At 42.5% G+C, this 17,211-nt stretch overlaps 1 protein-coding gene across 2 annotated transcripts in view; it reads right to left on the minus strand.

Moving 5' to 3' along the window:
* The window catches only part of LOC119733256 (protein SCAF11-like), a 28,470-nt gene continuing 11,259 nt past the window's right edge, over positions 1-17,211 (minus strand). Inside the window, exons 7-16 of one of the 2 annotated variants that reach the window (XM_038206927.1) lie at positions 16,416-16,621; positions 14,337-14,519; positions 12,767-12,794; positions 12,440-12,614; positions 11,389-11,448; positions 11,106-11,227; positions 9,878-10,294; positions 4,955-9,543; positions 3,206-3,334; positions 1-257 (exon numbers count right to left, since the gene is read on the minus strand). In XM_038206927.1, coding sequence (XP_038062855.1) covers positions 105-257; positions 3,206-3,334; positions 4,955-9,543; positions 9,878-10,294; positions 11,106-11,227; positions 11,389-11,448; positions 12,440-12,614; positions 12,767-12,794; positions 14,337-14,519; positions 16,416-16,621 — 6,062 coding nt within the window. In that variant the 3' untranslated portion in view covers positions 1-104. Of the gene's footprint in view, positions 258-3,205; positions 3,335-4,954; positions 9,544-9,877; positions 10,295-11,105; positions 11,228-11,388; positions 11,449-12,439; positions 12,643-12,766; positions 12,795-14,336; positions 14,520-16,415; positions 16,622-17,211 lie in introns of both variants that reach the window. The other variant, XM_038206880.1, reaches the window with a different exon arrangement.

Below are 17,211 nucleotides of genomic sequence, written 5' to 3' on the forward strand. Positions count from 1 at the left end.
TGAAAACCCCGAAGACAATCAATGTCGGAAGCTTATTAATATGGAGATGGTATACAAAATAAAAACCATAAAATGCGGTTTTGTACTTAAAAAGTAGCTGTGCTTCAACTCTTGGTCAGCAGTCGGAAGGCAAGGTCTGGTCTGCCCGGCTCTTTCTTCTCTTCCACTTTTTTTTTGCCGTGGAATTTCTTGATGTAGCCCTCGATGAGCCGCTTGATCTTGACTGGGTTGATCTCACCACTCTTGCTATGGCACACCTACAGAAACAAAATTGAAACCCAAGATTATCAAAAAGTAACAAAACATGATTCTTTATTTGATTCTGTCACCAGCACTCATGGAAAAGTTCTATTCGACTTTTCAGTAACCGTCCAGTTACCCTTTTCAATGTGACATCATTGTCCAGTCTCTTTGTCCCACAGCGGTGTGAAACACGCTGTGGGCTTGAGCTGCTTATGTTGGTTGGTTGGTTGGTGGACACTTTACTCGGCCATATATTGTATTCATACAACTCAAGTATTACAGCTTTGCAAGTATTACAGCTTTGCATTCGAAGACCGGTTTTGCAAACACTGTTGCGCATGTGTCTAATTTGCATACATTTTGCATATTAGATCACGCCCCATTCCTTTTCGTTTTCTGTACTCTCCAGGTACCGGTACAGCCCGGGTGCACCAACAGTGCCATACAGCTGTCTTGACACGTTAGCCGGCCTCGCTGCTACTCGGCCGTCGTGGGTTGGGTTGCACCACTTGGTACTTGTTCAGTGTGACGTTATTGTCCAGTCTCTGTTTGATTATGAGGCCGCAAGATCGCCTCGTAAACCGGCGCAAACTGGTTTACCCCGGCTACGGTAAATTTACGACTTATGATGGCGTATGAAGATTGCTTCCCGCATCTTTTGGGATAGGAAGTGTGCCTTTGATTATTCTTAACTAAAACATGACTTTGATTATTCTTGCCTTTTATGAGGAAAAGGAATCAAACTAAACTTTTCCAGGTGGAACCAAGTTGCTTTCTCAATATCCACATACTGCTTCTTGTAATATTGAAGGCATATAGGATCAAATGCTGTTCATGCATTTTGTTCGACTCCAATAATAACACCCCTCAAAATCCAAAGAAGAATGTTAAAAAAACACCTGTTGAAGTTTCAGCTTAGTGGATATTACACATATTTTTAGAAAACTGCGAAAATGCATCTTCATTTTTCTCGACGCAAAGCATATGTTTTTAAGGACAGCACGATGGTTAGGGCTTAACCATCGTGACGAAAAGATGATTTATTTGTCTTTTCTTGAAAATGACAGCATACTAGGTGCAACGATTTCACAGGATGTTTGATCATACTATTTACTTACAATGAAGTGGGAAATTTCATAAATATTTTGGCAGTTTCGTTTTTGAATTTTTGCGACTTTTCCTTTTTGCCTTGTATATGCCTTTAATGTTATATTTCATATATACCTCAGCAGTTTAGCTATTCCTATTGGTCGAGAGCCCGTCACGTGGCCGGTCTTAAACGGATGATAAAGACATGGCTAGCTGGTCTTAAACACTTTTCCAGTGTCACAATAAAATGTGGACTCCTAAAAATCCAGTGCCTCTTAACGTTTCATTGGTTGAACGTTCACAATCCTCACGTAGGCATGCGCAACACTACCAGCGAGTCAGAATTTTATAGTTCTAAATTCAACACGCAATGCCCCAGGTGCGTTCTGCGCGACATCGCGCAGAACATGCTACGCGCGCATCAATCTCAATAAAAGGGTTGTTTACATCTTACACGCCAGCTGAACACTCCATTATTTTGCTAGAGGGATGTTTCAAAAAGCATGAAGTGAACTTGTTGAACAAAATCAGGATTTTTTGAACGAATTATTTGATATTTTTTTACCGAAAAGGTATTTATGAATGGGAATAAATGTGTGCTCGGTCGGTATTTATCATTCCGTTTAAGGCCGCTTAGAGTCTGGGTGCGCTCGGGTAATTATCAGCACCCAGACTCTAAGCGGTCTTAAACAGAGTGATAAAAACCTCCGGAGCACACATTTATTCCCTTATTTAAAATCACAAGCTCTTCTGGGCCATACGTGCAGTCCAATATTAATTTTTACATGTTAAATTTGATGCAAATACATGCTACAAAATCACCGTAATACATGTCATATTTCACATGTATTGTGCTTAGCTCCACAAGACAATGTTGAATTTTTGGAAGAAAAGTTTGGGAGGTCATATTTAATTTTATACTTTTTTCTTTTCTGGTTTCTAAAACAGGTCTTTTACACAAGACACTTTAAATCGTGGTCACGATTCATTTGAAACGCTATCTAAAACTGAGCCCTCCACTAGGTACAATACTGCCTGCACATACTGTATTCTTGGGGCAAACATTCATATGGTACTGAGGCATCCGACACTGGACTTTTTAGATTTAATCAGCGTTGCCCTACACTTTGAGCATACACATACAGGGTGAGTCAAAAAAAGCGGAAACCAAACCCCAAAAATATATTTCATATTTAAAAAAATATAGCATCACAAATAATAACGATTGGAAAGCTTATTTCATAAACTACTTTTTGATGAAAAAGTCACTGAAATTGCTCAAGGCGTCTAAAGTATATCACCATTTAAACACAATGACCCTAAAGCCTCTTTCGTCCAAAAACAGAGCAATTTATTGTGTTCTGACTGTTTGGAATAACAAAGAAAATGGCACAGAATACTTGTTCCATCCAACAACTGTCAACAACTGTAGTACACAATATCTTTATCAACAACCCGGTTTAGGCAAACAATATGATTTATAAAATTTTTGTGTTTTTTTTAAGACAGGCCTTCAAAAGGCTTTGTTGAATATTTGTTACTTTTAAACTGAGGTTTTATCGCTGGTGATGTTTCAAGACAATTGTGACGACGATTCTTGAAATTACATTTTTGGACAAAACAGGTTTTAGGGTCATTGCGTTTAAATGGTCATATTATTTAAACGGACTGAGCAATTTCAGTAATTTTTTTATCTAAACGAAGTTTATGAAATTGGCTTTCCAGTCATTAGTTGTTATCATTTTTGTTAAATATGAATTATTTTGGGGGTTTGGGTTCCGTTTTTTTTTTACTCACCCTGTATCTCAGGTTTCCCCCCATACTCCTAGCCCCGCCCACATCCAACCTACAAGAAATCCAACCTTATACTTACTTGATTGACTGACTTGCGCAGGATTTCTTTGTAGTCTTCCTTAGTGACTTCTCGTTTCTGGTAGTACGGTTTCAAGGCTAGTTTGACCTCTTCAACTACACGTTCCTGATGCTGCAACTTCTTCAGATACTGGAAATAAAGAGAAAGCATGAACTTTAATACCAAACATCTAAAACGAAAAAGTGACATCCAAAATACAGGAGATGTGGACTTTTTATTCAATGGCCACACAGAGTTAAAGGGACACTTTCATCCGGAATGAGCCTTTTGGGGGCTCTAAAATGTGTTTATCACAAAATTATACCAGTTGCAAAGATCATTAAAGGTAGAATATGTACATTTGCCAACATCAAAAACAAAAGTACCAAATGATCATGAAATACCTTACTTGACTGTAAGTGAATAATAGTCTCAAGCATCCTGTGAAATCGTGGCACCTGGTGTGCTGTTATTTTCGAGAAAAGTTGAATTTCTGTATCAATTTCCAACGATGGTTGGCTGACCATCGTTGGGGAAAAAACTGACTTTTTTCAAACACCGACACTAATTTCTTTGCAATCGGTTAGACATCCATGAACGGATGCAAACCAGCTAGTCTCGTTCCCTGATCTGATAATTCCCTGATGTCTATAAATTGATCTATTTCCTCTCGAGGAGGGTCAGGGAACCAGACTACAAGAACAGCCTGTTTTTTTCTTGGTTTTTCCAGCATCTAAGAACACAACATTTTAACAGGTCAGTGTAACATTGCTACAAAATTACAGCAAAAACAACTGTTGCATATTACCTTTAAAAAGTAGAAAAATTTTCACACAACTATACCTTGAAGACTTATGATTTCCCTTTAACTACTGCATGAATAGATATGACTATTCTAGGATACTAAATATGGTCCTCATAAATGACGCCGTTGGAGTGCTAGTTGCCATTTCCGTCTCACAATTTTTCTTTTTAAAAAGTTGATTTCAATGCATGTGTGCTAGGTTTGCCATGTTTGTAAGTTTGAAACTAGCATGGAACCTGATATCAGACAATGAATTATAACCGAGTTACAATTACGTTGAAAATGTTGATAGTTTTACACATTGCTTGAAATAAATACAGGCAAGGCCATAAAAAAGCTGCTGCGTCAGATACAAACAGATTTGTTTCAACGTTTTCTCTGTAAATGAAAGACATGGTTTTCTGTGACCCAAACATTTGCAATATGGCCAGTTAACAGAGGCTCGTGTGGTCTAGCAGTAGAGCTCAGGATTCATGATCGTGAGATTGTTGGTTCGAGCCCCGTCGCGGCCATGCGTGTTGTGCCCTTGAGTAAGGCGCTTTACCTCAATGACTCCTCTCAACCCAGGTGTTAAATGGGTACCGGCATTATTCAGTGCTGGGAAGGTAACAGACTTGCTGTGGAGGAGGTGTGGTGATCCCCCCACAGCAGCATTTCATGGACTCGAGCCTGGCCCAATCGCTTCAAAAGAGAGATGGGTACTCCGTTCCTGTGAACACAGGTTCGTCCCCTTTACCTTTTTTTTTAGTTAAAATCCCCTTTACCTTTTTTTTAGTTAACAATCTCAAACACTAAATTATGGTGTTCTCAGGACAAAAGTACCCCTTTAAAACATTAGGGTTTGTAGGAATTTTGAATATAGCCAACATTTTCCTGGTTTGTCTAACAGTGCCCTGCTGATCTTGGCTGTTGACTTAAAAACATGGAAAGTATAAATTTTAAATTGTTAACCACTGAACTCTTACCCTCTCTCTTGAGTTTTTGTTGTACAAGTCAACAGCCGAGGACTCAATGTTGTCTTCACTGACATCTCCAAGACTCTGAAGGTCCTTATCATCCGTCCCTTCATTTATCTGTAGTGGTCTCCCAGATGGCGAATTGAAAGATGCCTCGCTAGATTTCAGAAATCCTGAGATAGATCCATCGGAGGAGTCGTCAGTTTCTCTCTGGCTCTTTAAGTTTGCAGAGTTGATAGCCGATTGAATGGCCGGGTTGCTCGCCAGCTGGCCCAGGATGTGACTGATTTGACTGCTCGCCTTAGATGCTAGATGAGAGTCTGTTGTACTAGTAGCAGGTGCCATGGTCTGATCAGGTGATGTGGGACTTTGTGGTGCCAATCTGTACGACCCTTGAGTGCTATCTGGAAGCTCTTGACGGGGTTGCACTGGGAACGGCTTCTCAGATTCAGAGGGGATTCGGTGTCTGTACTCAGGACTAGTCTGGGTTGGGCTTTGACGAAGAACTGCAGGTAGTCTCTTGGGACTTGGAGACCTTCCAGCAGGAGTCTTGTCTGGTGTTGTGCTTCGATCAGAAAAGATGCTGCTTTCAGAACGGAAGGATGAGGAGCTACGATCTCTTGAGTATCGTCGAGATCTGGGTGATGGGCTTTGACTGGGCGAGAGGCTTCTACTGTATGAGGGGCTCCTAGTGTATGACCGGCTTCTACTGTCTGAACGGCTTCGACTGTAAGAAGAAGAACTCCAACTATTAGAAGAGGAAGACCAGCTACTCGAGGAACTTGGGCTTCTAGAACTTCTGGAGCTGGTTGAAGAGCTTCTTGGGGAGATACTCCTTCTAGTAGAGATTGGCCTCTTTGATGATGAGTGTTCTCTTCGATGTTGGGATATACTTCGTCTTTGAGGAGAACGATTTTGTCTTCCTGAAGATTCTGTATGCCTCCTGGGAGAGACATTTCGGTGTCTGGGAGATGGATCATGTCTTGGAGGTGAAACACGTCTTCTTTTAGGAGACGGGCTCCGTCGTCTTGGAGAAGGGCTCCGTCGTCTTGGAGAATGACTACGTCTCCTTGGCGGGACACTTCGTTTCCTGGGAGAGATGGATCTCTTCTGTGGAGGAGCTCTGTGTCTTGGTGATTCACTTCGTTTTCTTGGCGACCTATTATGTCTCTTTGGAGATACATGTCGTCTTCGCGGTGAAATGCTTTTCTTTGGAGAGGTCTTTCGTTTTCTAGGAGAAACATTCTTTTTTGGAGATATACTACGTTGTCTAGATGGTTCCTCTCTCCGCCTTTTGGAACTACTGTGCTCTCTTGGAGACAAACTTCGTTTTCGAGGCGAGAGTTGTCTTTTTGGTGAAGGTCTCCTTTGGGACCTTGAGGGACTCCTCCGTGGTGAATGAGTACGCTTACGAACAGACACATTACGTCTTGGGCTCGGACTTCTTCGTTTTGGAAGACTTTTGCGTGGTGGAGTAATACTTCGTTTCCTAGAGGAATGCCCATGGTCTTTGGATGACGCCCTTTTTCTTGGTGGACTTCTCCTCTTTGGAGAAATGCTTCTTTGTCTGCTTGATCTCCGCTTCGGTGAGGACCTCCTTGCCAAGGGGCTTCTTTTAGTTCTCCTATCAGGAGTGGGACTTCGATCCCGTGATTTCTGAGACTGTCTCTGACTGACATGCTTGTGAGAAATATCCGGAGAACTGATTGTTTCAGGTGAGGCGGTGGGTTCAAATGGATCATACAGGGAGTTGTCTTTTCCTTGTTTGGCGGCAGAAGTTAAAGTTTGAGGAAAGCTTTCCTCCTCGTCAGAAGAAATTTGGCTCAAGTCAATGATCACATCAAAAATGTTCTTCACTGGTCCCATGACCATCTCAACATCAGATGAAGAGTCCTCATCTTTTGCCTTTTCTGTATGTTCCTTGTCAACCTGGTTTTTGAGGTTTTCTGTTGTCTGTTCTGCGGCGTCTTCTGTTCCGGCTTTTTCGGAGGGTTCCAGAATAACAGGGGACATTGCAGGGCACGTGATGTCAGGGAGTTCTTGACTTGCTTCCTCAGACCGTTCATGATGTTCTTTGGGCTGTTCTTCTGATTGCTCTTCTTGCGGCTCATCCTCCTTTGCTTCTTCTGTGACCTTTGCCTTGGCAATTTCTACCCCAGCAACCTTCTGCTTCTTTGCTTTTCCACCTTTCGTCTTTTTCACCTTCTTGCCTTTGACACCATCTTTTTCATTGGATTTATTTTTTAATTTCTTTGTTTTATCTTTCTTCTTCTTCTTAACCTTTTCCACAATTGGTTTATCAGACACCATTTCTGTAGCTGGCACTGTGATAGGCAGCTGCTTCGAAGACTGCTGTTTACTAGTTTCAAACTCATCCCCTGTTTCACCCGTTTGTGATGAGCTTAGACTTCGTGCTCGCCGGATGCTACGTTTGGTTGATTTGGTGTGAGTAGGGATCTGTTGATCACTTGTACTGGTTGCTTGCTGGACGTCACTCTGCTCTGATCTACCGCTGTCTGTGATTTTACTTCCATCTTTACTGTGGTTCTTTTCTTTTTCCTTGGGAGCTGAAGCATGGTCTCTGTACTTGCCACTTCCTCGCTTGTCAGAATCCACTCTTTCACTGATCTTTTTGGGATCTTCATAATGTTCATGGACGTGTCTATCCTGTGAATGTTTGCTAGAACGGTCTGAATGACCTCTTGAGGTGGAGCGTTCCTTGCTGCGAGATCCAGAATGATGCTTCTGTTTCTCAGTACTATTTTTACGTTCTGAACGATCTTTCTCTGACCGTTCCTGCTGTTGTACTCTATCCTTATCACGCGAGTGCTCGTTTGAATGTTGCTGGCCTCTACCCTTTGTAGACTCCCTCTCTCGTCTGTCTTTGGAGATGTCCCGCTCCGATTTTTGCTTTTCGGTTCTGTGTTTATCCTTTTGCCCATCCTTATCCCTGTTGCTTGAAGACTTTGAAGATTCAGGATTTCTAGGCTGTGGGTCTGATTTGTTCACCTCTCTGCGTTTCTTTTCATCTGTACTGCTCTTGTGTTTTCCCTTTTCCTGTCGATCTCTGTCTTGTTTGCGAGGAAGAAGGTCTTTCTCAGAGCGACCTGTGTCAGCTTTAGGATGAGACTCCCTTTTGCCGTCTTCAGGTTTCCGTCGACTATTCTCACTTCCTGGGTTAGGCTTTTGTCTTCGATTGGCATCACCTTTCTGGGCATTCTTACTTTCAACATCGCCCTTTTGTTTTCCTTCTCTTTTGGACTCTGAAACTTTCTTATGGTCACCTCTTCCTTTGTTTATTTCAACCCTTTTTACGCCGACCCTGGATGAATCTGATTTCTTCTCCCGTTCTTGATCTTTCTTAGCATCCGCCTTCCGTTCAGCCAACCGGCGTTCAGGTGCCACTTTCTGTTCTGTTCCTTCTCTTCTCTTGGTTTCAAACCTCCTGTCGTGATCTATCTGTTGAACCATCTCAATTCTCCTCTCTGCTTCAACCCTTCCCTCAATAACATCCCGCTCTTTCCTCCAGTCCATGGGTGACCTCTCCCGATGGATTGTAAAATTCTCCCACTGAGGTTCTAGAGGCTTTCGTTCAAGCATCATCCTGTTCCAATCCTCCTCATATGGGTACGGTCTCTCGTAGATTCCAACGCGCTCCCACGTTACTGGTTTCTCTGCCAGTTGGGACTCTATTGCTCGATGTCTCTCCAGTTCTGCCCAATAATTCTCATAACGGCTTGGCCTCTTATGTGGCACATCCCTTTTAACTTGAATGACGTGTCTAAGATCACCAAAGACACCATGCTCCCCGGGATGATCAAACTCTCTCTCCCTCAACAATGCCTGCTCCGCTTTCCTTGCCTCATTCATCTTCTGCTCTCTCTGTATCTCAACCATAGGTCTCTTAGGAATGGCCAGTGACATCTCTGAATCAATAACCACAGTGCGAGTGTCTTTTCTGTTCCGTTGACGCCGGCGTTCACGATCACGTTCCCGTTTTCGTTTCTTCCGATTACTACTTGATCCTTCCTCCTCATCAGTCTTGACTTCTCCTTCCTCTGCTGATGAGTGTCCAGTGTGTCCTTCACTGCTTCCCTGCTTCCTTGTTTCCTTGGATAATTCCAAGACTTGCTTTAGTTTACTGCCTTGATCTTCATCATCTGCAATTAGTCCTTCCTCGTCTGAATGTGACTTCATGTGCTGTTTCACACTCCGCATCTTCAAATCTTGCTCGTCTTCAATTAATCCTTCCTCCTCAGAGAAGGAGCCGCTCCTTTTAGATGGAGGGGGCATTTCATCTCCATCTTCCTCAATAAGCCCCTCCTCTAATGATGACTTCCGTCTAGATCTTCCAGATCCATTTCTGGAATCCTCTCCTCTCGCCTTCAAGCTTCTACGATCTCTATGCTTGGATTGCTCCGAGTCTCGGATTATGCCCTCCTCCTCTTCATCCAACCCCGCCCTTCCTTTGGGCCTCCTAGGGGATTTGTTCTCATTGATAGCACCTTCTTCTTCTTCAGACTGGGATTCCTCAAAGCTGCTGCTGGAAACTTGGCAGGTGATTGATCCATCATGCTTTCTAGAAACTTTCTCTGCATCTGGGGTAAAAAGGAAAACGTAAAAAAAATTACTGCTGACATAAACAAATAAAGCAATATATCAACATATTATACCAAGTTTGCACAGGCGCTGATGTGACTGTCTTTAAACAAAATTTGAAGTTCACTTATTTTGGCACAAGTTCCGAAATTTCCGGAAAGACAAACGTATCTTTCACAGTAAGATCACAAAGCCACCGGACTTGCTGAAAATGATAATCACTAGACCACTTCTCAAATGACATGGCTCACACCAACAGTCCCGTGGGTACTGAAGTTTTGCTCTAGCTCTACCAGATCATCCCACCAAAAAGGGCTAATACTGAATACTCACCAGAGATTGGATCATTATCTTCCATTTCTTCTCCTTCCTCTTCAACTTCTTCCATCTTCCCATCTTCTCCCTCATCATCTTCATTTCCAACATCATCATCTTCTCCACTCTCAAGATGCCCGTCTCCATGTGCACCTCCTTGCTCTGTTTCTTGACCTGATCTCCTGCTTCCAATGTCCTTCTTAGCTTTTTGAGGACTAGAGCATTTCTCAAGATCCTTCCTGTCCTTAGCAGAGTGGAATCTTGTTCTCTTCTCGGTGTCGCTTTGGGAGTGACGTCTTGGGCTAGGATTGTCTCTCCTCTTACCATCGCTGGGGGAAGTACTGCTTCGTCTGGGGTTGGTTTTCTCTTCTGGATTCTGACCTTTAGACTGATAGGGAAGTTGATAGGGCTTTCTTGGTTTTGATTCTGTATCACCTGAAATGAAAAAACACCAAAACAACAACATTCAAACAAACTTTTTGTGACACATTTTCACTACCCTAAGAAACTCACTCACGCAAGTCTTTTTTTTTTTCATTTTATGAGAAATGTTCCCAAACTGTTCTGAATGATCATCAGTACCTAGAAAAGGCTAAATCTTAACTTGATTGAATTGGCAACTCAAGGTTGAACCCAGAGGTACCTAGTAAAACCCAGGAAAACCTCATCAAAGTTCAAGGTTGAACCCGGAGGTACCAGTAAAACCCAGGAAAACCTCATCAAACTTCCAAGGTTGAACCCAGAGGTACCCAGTAAAACCCAGGAAAACCTCATCAAACTTCAAGGTTGAACCCGGAGGTACCCAGCAAAACCCAGGAAAACCTCATCAAACTTCAAGGTTGAACCCGGAGGTACCCAGTAAAACCCAGGAAAACCTCATCAAACTTCCAAGGATGAACCTGGAGGTACCCAGTAAAACCCACCAAAACCTCATCAAACTTCCAAGGTTGAACCTGGAGGTACCCAGTAAAACCCACCAAAACCTCATCAAACTTCAAGGTTGGACCCGGAGGTACCTAGTAAAACCCAGGAAAACCTCATCTAACTTCAAGGTTGAACCCGGAGTTACCCAGTAAAACCCAGGAAAACCTCATCAAACTTCCAAGGTTGAACCCGGAGGTACCCAGTAAAACCCAGGAAAACCTCATCAAACTTCCAAGGTTGAACCCGGAGGTACCCAGTAAAACCCACCAAACTTCAAAGTAAATCTTGAGTTACCACCTGTTTAATTTTGGAAAATCATTACCCAGACTGATCTTGGTTAGTGATCCGTCTCTGTGGATGGTGACATCTTTGCTTTGCATGTGAAGCATGTCTTGAGATGATATAATACTTCCAAGAAGATCCGTCGTTGAGGAGGAAGAAACACTGCCGACAAGAAACCAAACAACAATCATTACTTCTAAGCCCTTGTAATTTCTCGTCACAAATCCTGCTGAATTCACGCATTCAGTTCTTACAGCATAAAGACTGCAGAGTGACAGGCATAGCACCCTGTAAAGATCAGTTGTATTTCAAGAGTAACTTACAATTGAGAAGTGCGTGTGCTAGTTGTTGGTGCTTCATATGAACTTGTTGATGCCGTTTCACTGGAAAACAATTGAGATGAAACATAAAAATCACTATTTTCAACTATTTCCCAGGTTTACAGTATTGCTAACGTTGCTAGCATCGTTACCTTTTGCATGATCCCTAGCTACATAACATATCCAGGTTTACGGCTTCTGACTAGCGCCCCTTTAACAAAAACATTGACAAGAAATAGGGAACCGCCAAGATAGGGCTGGATAGCTCAGTTCTCGGAGAGCCAGAACAGCAAACCAGAGGTCACACGTTCAATTTCTTTGTTCATAAATACCTGAGAGAGTTTACGCATTCCTATTGATCAAAAGGCCATCACGTGGGTGGTTTTAAACTGCTGATTTAACATCAGCTACGTTGCTTTATCGTAAAGTACGCGCTTGCTCGCGCCAATCTCCATAATAGGACATTTGTGCACTACGCGTGTGAGGTACACAGCACGGAATGTTACCGTGGGTCAGTCACTCCCAAAGGTTTTGGACAGTGTGAAAGCTTGTGACTTTTAACGTGGGTCAATTACTCCCTCAGGTTTTGGACAGTGTGAAAGCTTGTGACTGTTACCCTAGGTCACTCACTCACTCAGGTTTTGGACAGTGTAAAAGCTTGTGACTGTTACCCTGGGTCACTCACTCCCTCAGGTTTTGGACAGTGTAAAAGCTTGTGACTGTTACCTTGGGTCAATCACTCCCTAAGGTTTGGACAGTGTGAAAGCTTGCGACTGTTACCATGGGTCAATCACTCCCTCAGGTTTACGGCAGTGTGAAAGCTTTGACTGTTACCTTAGGTCAATCACTCTTCACGGTTTTGGACAGTGTGAAAGCTTGTGACTGTTACCGTGGGTCAAACACTCCCTCAGGCTTTGGACAGTGTGAAAGCTTGTGACTGTTATCTTGGGTCAATCACTCCCCAAGGTTTTGTACAGTGTGAAAGATTGTGACTGTTACCGTGGGTCAAACACTCCCTAGGGTTTTGGACAGTGTGAAAGCTTGTGACTGTTACCTTGGGTCAAGCAGGTTATCGCTACCAGTGATCGTCAATGCTGCTGCTCCGATCTCAGACCTCCGGAATCCCAAAGTCTGTTGACCTTTGACCTTCATGTCAGGCATCATGCTGCCCGTCCGTGGCTTGACTAACATCAGTTTGCCAGCAATCCTTCCTCGGATTGTCTTCGGACCTGCTGCTTTGGTGACACGTTTGTTGGTCTGTTTAAAAACAGAACGGCACATAATGAATTGAAACGCTTCAAACAATCTCCATGGTCATACACTGCTTTTTTGCTACTACAGTGCAAGGCTTATACCCTCATTATGAAGACACTTTTTGGACCTGCTGCTTTGGTGACACGTTTGTTGGTCTGTTTAAAAACGGAACGGCACATAATGAATTAAAACGCTTCAAACAATCTCCATGGTCATACACTGCTTTTTTGCTACTACAGTGCAAGGCTTATACCCTCATTAAAAACGGAACGGCACATAATGAATTGAAACGCTTCAAACAATCTCCATGGTCATACACTGCTTTTTTGCTACTACAGTGCAAGGCTTATACCCTCATTATGAAGACACTTTTGTACATTAGAGGTGTGCATTGGAACCAGGTATGCTAGGTACCAGACCACTGATGTCAGGAACTGGTTCCAGATTATGGAATCGGGTACCGCAACCAGCTTTACAAATTACTTGGTAACTTCTCAAACAATGAAAGGAAAGGTTTTGAATTTCATTTGTGGGTAATTTTCATAACGAAAACCAGGCTACATTGAAAACCAAAACAAATATCACTTTTATGTGCATTTGACATGCAACAGATGACGCTCGTGACAGTTGCAGTTTACACCGTAAAGCTACAAAACCCGTCAGACAACTTTGGGGTTTGGTTTCTTTCACAAATACCATTGTTTTACTTCAATAGGGTTCCCGGTTCCTGTTCTACCAGTAAATGCACACCACTATTTCACATTGTAACACAATATAAGATTTGAGGCTTTGCATGTTGGGTTATCGGTATCGTTTCGGTTTGCGGTAACACCATGTGGTAATAACTACTGCTTAGAAGATATTAGTTCTGAAAAGAACAGTCCTGCTGTAAGTTCTAAACGAACTTGTCTTTGGTCTCAACGTTTCGACTAGCCTGCTCTAGTCATCGTCAGGAGACAGAGCAGGCAGAGATGACTAGAGCAGGCTAGTCGAAATGTTGAGACCAAAGACAAGTTCGTTTAGTCCTGCTGTAAGTTCTAAACAAACTTGTCTTTGGTCTCAATGTTTCGACTAGCCTGCTCTATAGTCAAAGTCAGGAGACTGGCGATGACTAGAGCAGGCTAGTCGAAACGTTGAGACCAAAGACAAGTTCGTTTAGAACTTAAAGCAGGACTGTTCTTATCAGAACAAAAAAAACTACTTAGCAAAGTTGATAATAAGCAGGACAAGTTCTTTTCAGAACCAATATCTTCTAAGCAGTAGTTATTACCACATGGTGTTACCGCAAACCGAAACGATATTGTAACACAATGCCACTATAAAGGTATCAATGATCAAATAAAAAAGTAAGGTAGCACTCAATGATGAAACTCTGATGCAGTTGTACACTAAATACGATTATAAGCAAACTAGAAAAGGAACGATTGTTTCGGAAGAGGACTCGACGTATATAATTCACAACGATCGTTAAAACACATTACACACACTGGAAATAAAAAACACCAACTACACGATGCAAATTCATTACATGCTTTTGCACGATCAAATCAGAAGACAGGATAAAGGCTTCATCGCAGGGTCTAGTACGTTAAAAGTAGACCCTGAGAACATGGTCGAGGTAGATGCGCCTACAAACTACCAAGCATACAAAAACAAGCAAGGAATAGTCACCCTCAATCCAACTGATCTCGTCTTACCTTTGAGCGTCGTTTCTTTCTCCTCTTGAATTTCCTTTTCTTCCCAGGTGTCTTAGTTGTTCCCGTCTTTGAGGAAACCTTCCTCTTTTTGGTGGTGCGCCGTTTCTTGGTGGTCTTACGTTTCTTGGTTGTCTTACGCTTCACTGGTTTCTTTCTAGCTGTGCCACTGGTTCCAGACATACGCTGATAAATCCAAAAACATGTTCTCACATTAAAAGGGTTTTCATTATTTAATTGAGAGTTAAGTACAAACAGCCAGAATTATCCAATAAAACAAAATGAGATCATGTTTTTTTCAGCCGAAAGTAAAAAGTGCACCAATTCGTCCAAAATATGGAGTATTATTTGCATAGTTGTGTTGAAGTTCAGTCCATCACAAGTCCAGTCAAAAGCAAGGCTAAAAAAAAAAAATACTCGGTCTCTGTTCAGCGCACGTCGATTTTAATCATGCTCGTCAAAAATTTTTTTTCTTCAAATTAACACGTAATCTACAACAGCGCCCTCTATTGCCACACCTCCTCAAATGTTTGTACCAAGGAGCACCAATGAATGGGAAAATTGCACCAAGGCAAATGATAAAAGTGCACCAAGGCAAATTATGGAGGACATCAATGTATAATGAGGACACAAAAAAGCAAAATAGTACCCACCTTGTCTGTACCATTCAAGTTTGAAAAAAAAAAAAACCATAAAAAAAAAACAAAAAACCTGCGTCACGCATCAATTCCGGAACTTCGGTCTGACCAGAGACCGACTACATTGTGTATTTTTTTTTGGCCTAACAGCAGAAGACAGGGGTGTGAGTGACCACTGATAAAAACAGCTGAAAACACCTGAAAAAAGGTGCAAAAAGCTGAACTTTGGGAATCTCCTCCAAATGAGGGGAAAAAAGCTGAAATCCAAAACAAAGAGAGCTGAAATCAGCTTTAAAGCTGAGATTTCACACTCCTAGGATGAACAATGACAAGTGAATGGCATTTGCCACAGTTCACAGGAATAGGTAGTGACTTGACTTGACCTGACTTAAATGTCATGGCACAATAACAAAAAAAATGTAGTTATCCCACGAGCGTGAGTGGAACACAGAATACTGTAGTGCGTCTGTGTACCACGAGGCCGTATGTGGGACGCAAGATGTACTACATTTTCCGTGTTCCACTAGTGCGAGTGAGATAATGAATATATCTTAAAGCAAACTTGACGCACAGCAAAGATTGAACACGTACGCAGTGCACGAACTTTTCAGTGGTTATCATATTGCACGTGCGCGCAGAGTGCGATATCGACCGCACTATTAGTTGTAATATCACACTCTTTCCGCCATGGATCGACCTATCAGGATTAAAGTTTGCTTGAACGAAGGTTTTTATAGGTTTTATGGGCTCTGTGCACAAGTACCCCTTCAACGGCCAGAAAAGAAGAGTTGGGGGAAGCCTAGACCGCTTCCTGGTCCACCCACTGTGTATTTCCAATGATCCAAAGTTATTGGGGGCGGGGATTAGTCTGGGAGAGGATAAATAAGTCATGCATATTTTCGCACGCAAACCAGTACAGTAAGCACATGTGTTGTCCCGTCCATGGGGCTCTCAAAAGTGGTAAAAAAGCGCCCTCTTTTGTTGGCGCACGGAGCCCATAGGTTACTTTAACCCTTACCCTACTAGACCCTCCAACGCATGCCAATATGTGCTTCAAGAAAATCTCCTATGTTTTTTGCATGGCCCTCCAATATCTGCCATGTCATTTCAAGGGTAACTGGACAGGCACTCCAATACATGCCACAGAGAACAATGAGAGTCCTCTGATAACAAAGTGAGTGCCCCCAGCTGGTCAGTATCAGGCACCCTCCAGGGCCTCCAACTCCTGCCAATTGGAGCCTTCAGTGTTAAGACCAACTATCTGCCAATAAACTGCAGCTGGAGGGCATTGGCATAACCAACTGACATGCAGTAAACTACCCTCAGAGAGTAAGGGTTAAACAAAAAATAGACTCCCAAGTTGAAATACAAGTTTTTATAGGTTTTAAGGTTTTGCTGTGAGGCCTGGACTTAACGCAAACATGGTTCAATGAAGCGGTCTTACCTGTTCAACTTGCCGTTCCGCTGCTCTAGCCTGAGTGATTCTGGCTCGGACTCGTTCACTGACGTGAGTCCTAGCGATGGCTCTGGCCGGGGGATGCTCACGAGTCATGTGACGTCGTCTGCGTGTCGCTGAGCGATCGTCTTGATGCTCAGCGGACCATGAGGCATGATGCGCAATGGTCTCTGGCTCTTCCTCACTGCTGTCTTCTGTGGAAATCAATGATATCAAAATCAACACTAACACTAACCTAACGATCCCCAACCAGCCAAACTCCAACACCAGGGTTTGTTAGAATCTGTTAGGATGAGTACTGCACTAGAAAACTGACTGTGCTCTACGTGGGATTAGGCAGACCACAAATAAACAGAGTCCAACTGCTTATGTGCACAGTTTACCATATGGTGTTGGGATTTGCAAGGATGAGGAAAGTTCCTAATAAATCACCCTAGGGAGTTAGGGTTGAAGTTGCTCTCCCCACGGATTCTTTTGAGCTTCACTTCCACTTTTTCTTTTTAAGATTGAGGTTTTAAGCAATACACAATATTCGCTTTAGAATGAGACATGGAACCACAAATTCTGCCCACGTTCAGTTATGGGTCATTCCACCGGGTTGGGAAGCAGTGCATGTTACATCTATATATTTGGTTATTTTATTAAAAGTATCAATGCATTCTAAACAATTGATCAACATAATATTGTTCTTAAGGTGTTTCAATACTTGAGAAAGTTTGAAATCATTTGAAAGTACTTTGACAAAAATATGAGCAAAAATGTATTAATTCGGATGTAACATTGA

The sequence above is a fragment of the Patiria miniata genome, unplaced genomic scaffold (assembly GCF_015706575.1).
Source record: "Patiria miniata isolate m_02_andy unplaced genomic scaffold, ASM1570657v1 HiC_scaffold_1, whole genome shotgun sequence".
Classification (NCBI taxonomy): domain Eukaryota; kingdom Metazoa; phylum Echinodermata; class Asteroidea; order Valvatida; family Asterinidae; genus Patiria; species Patiria miniata.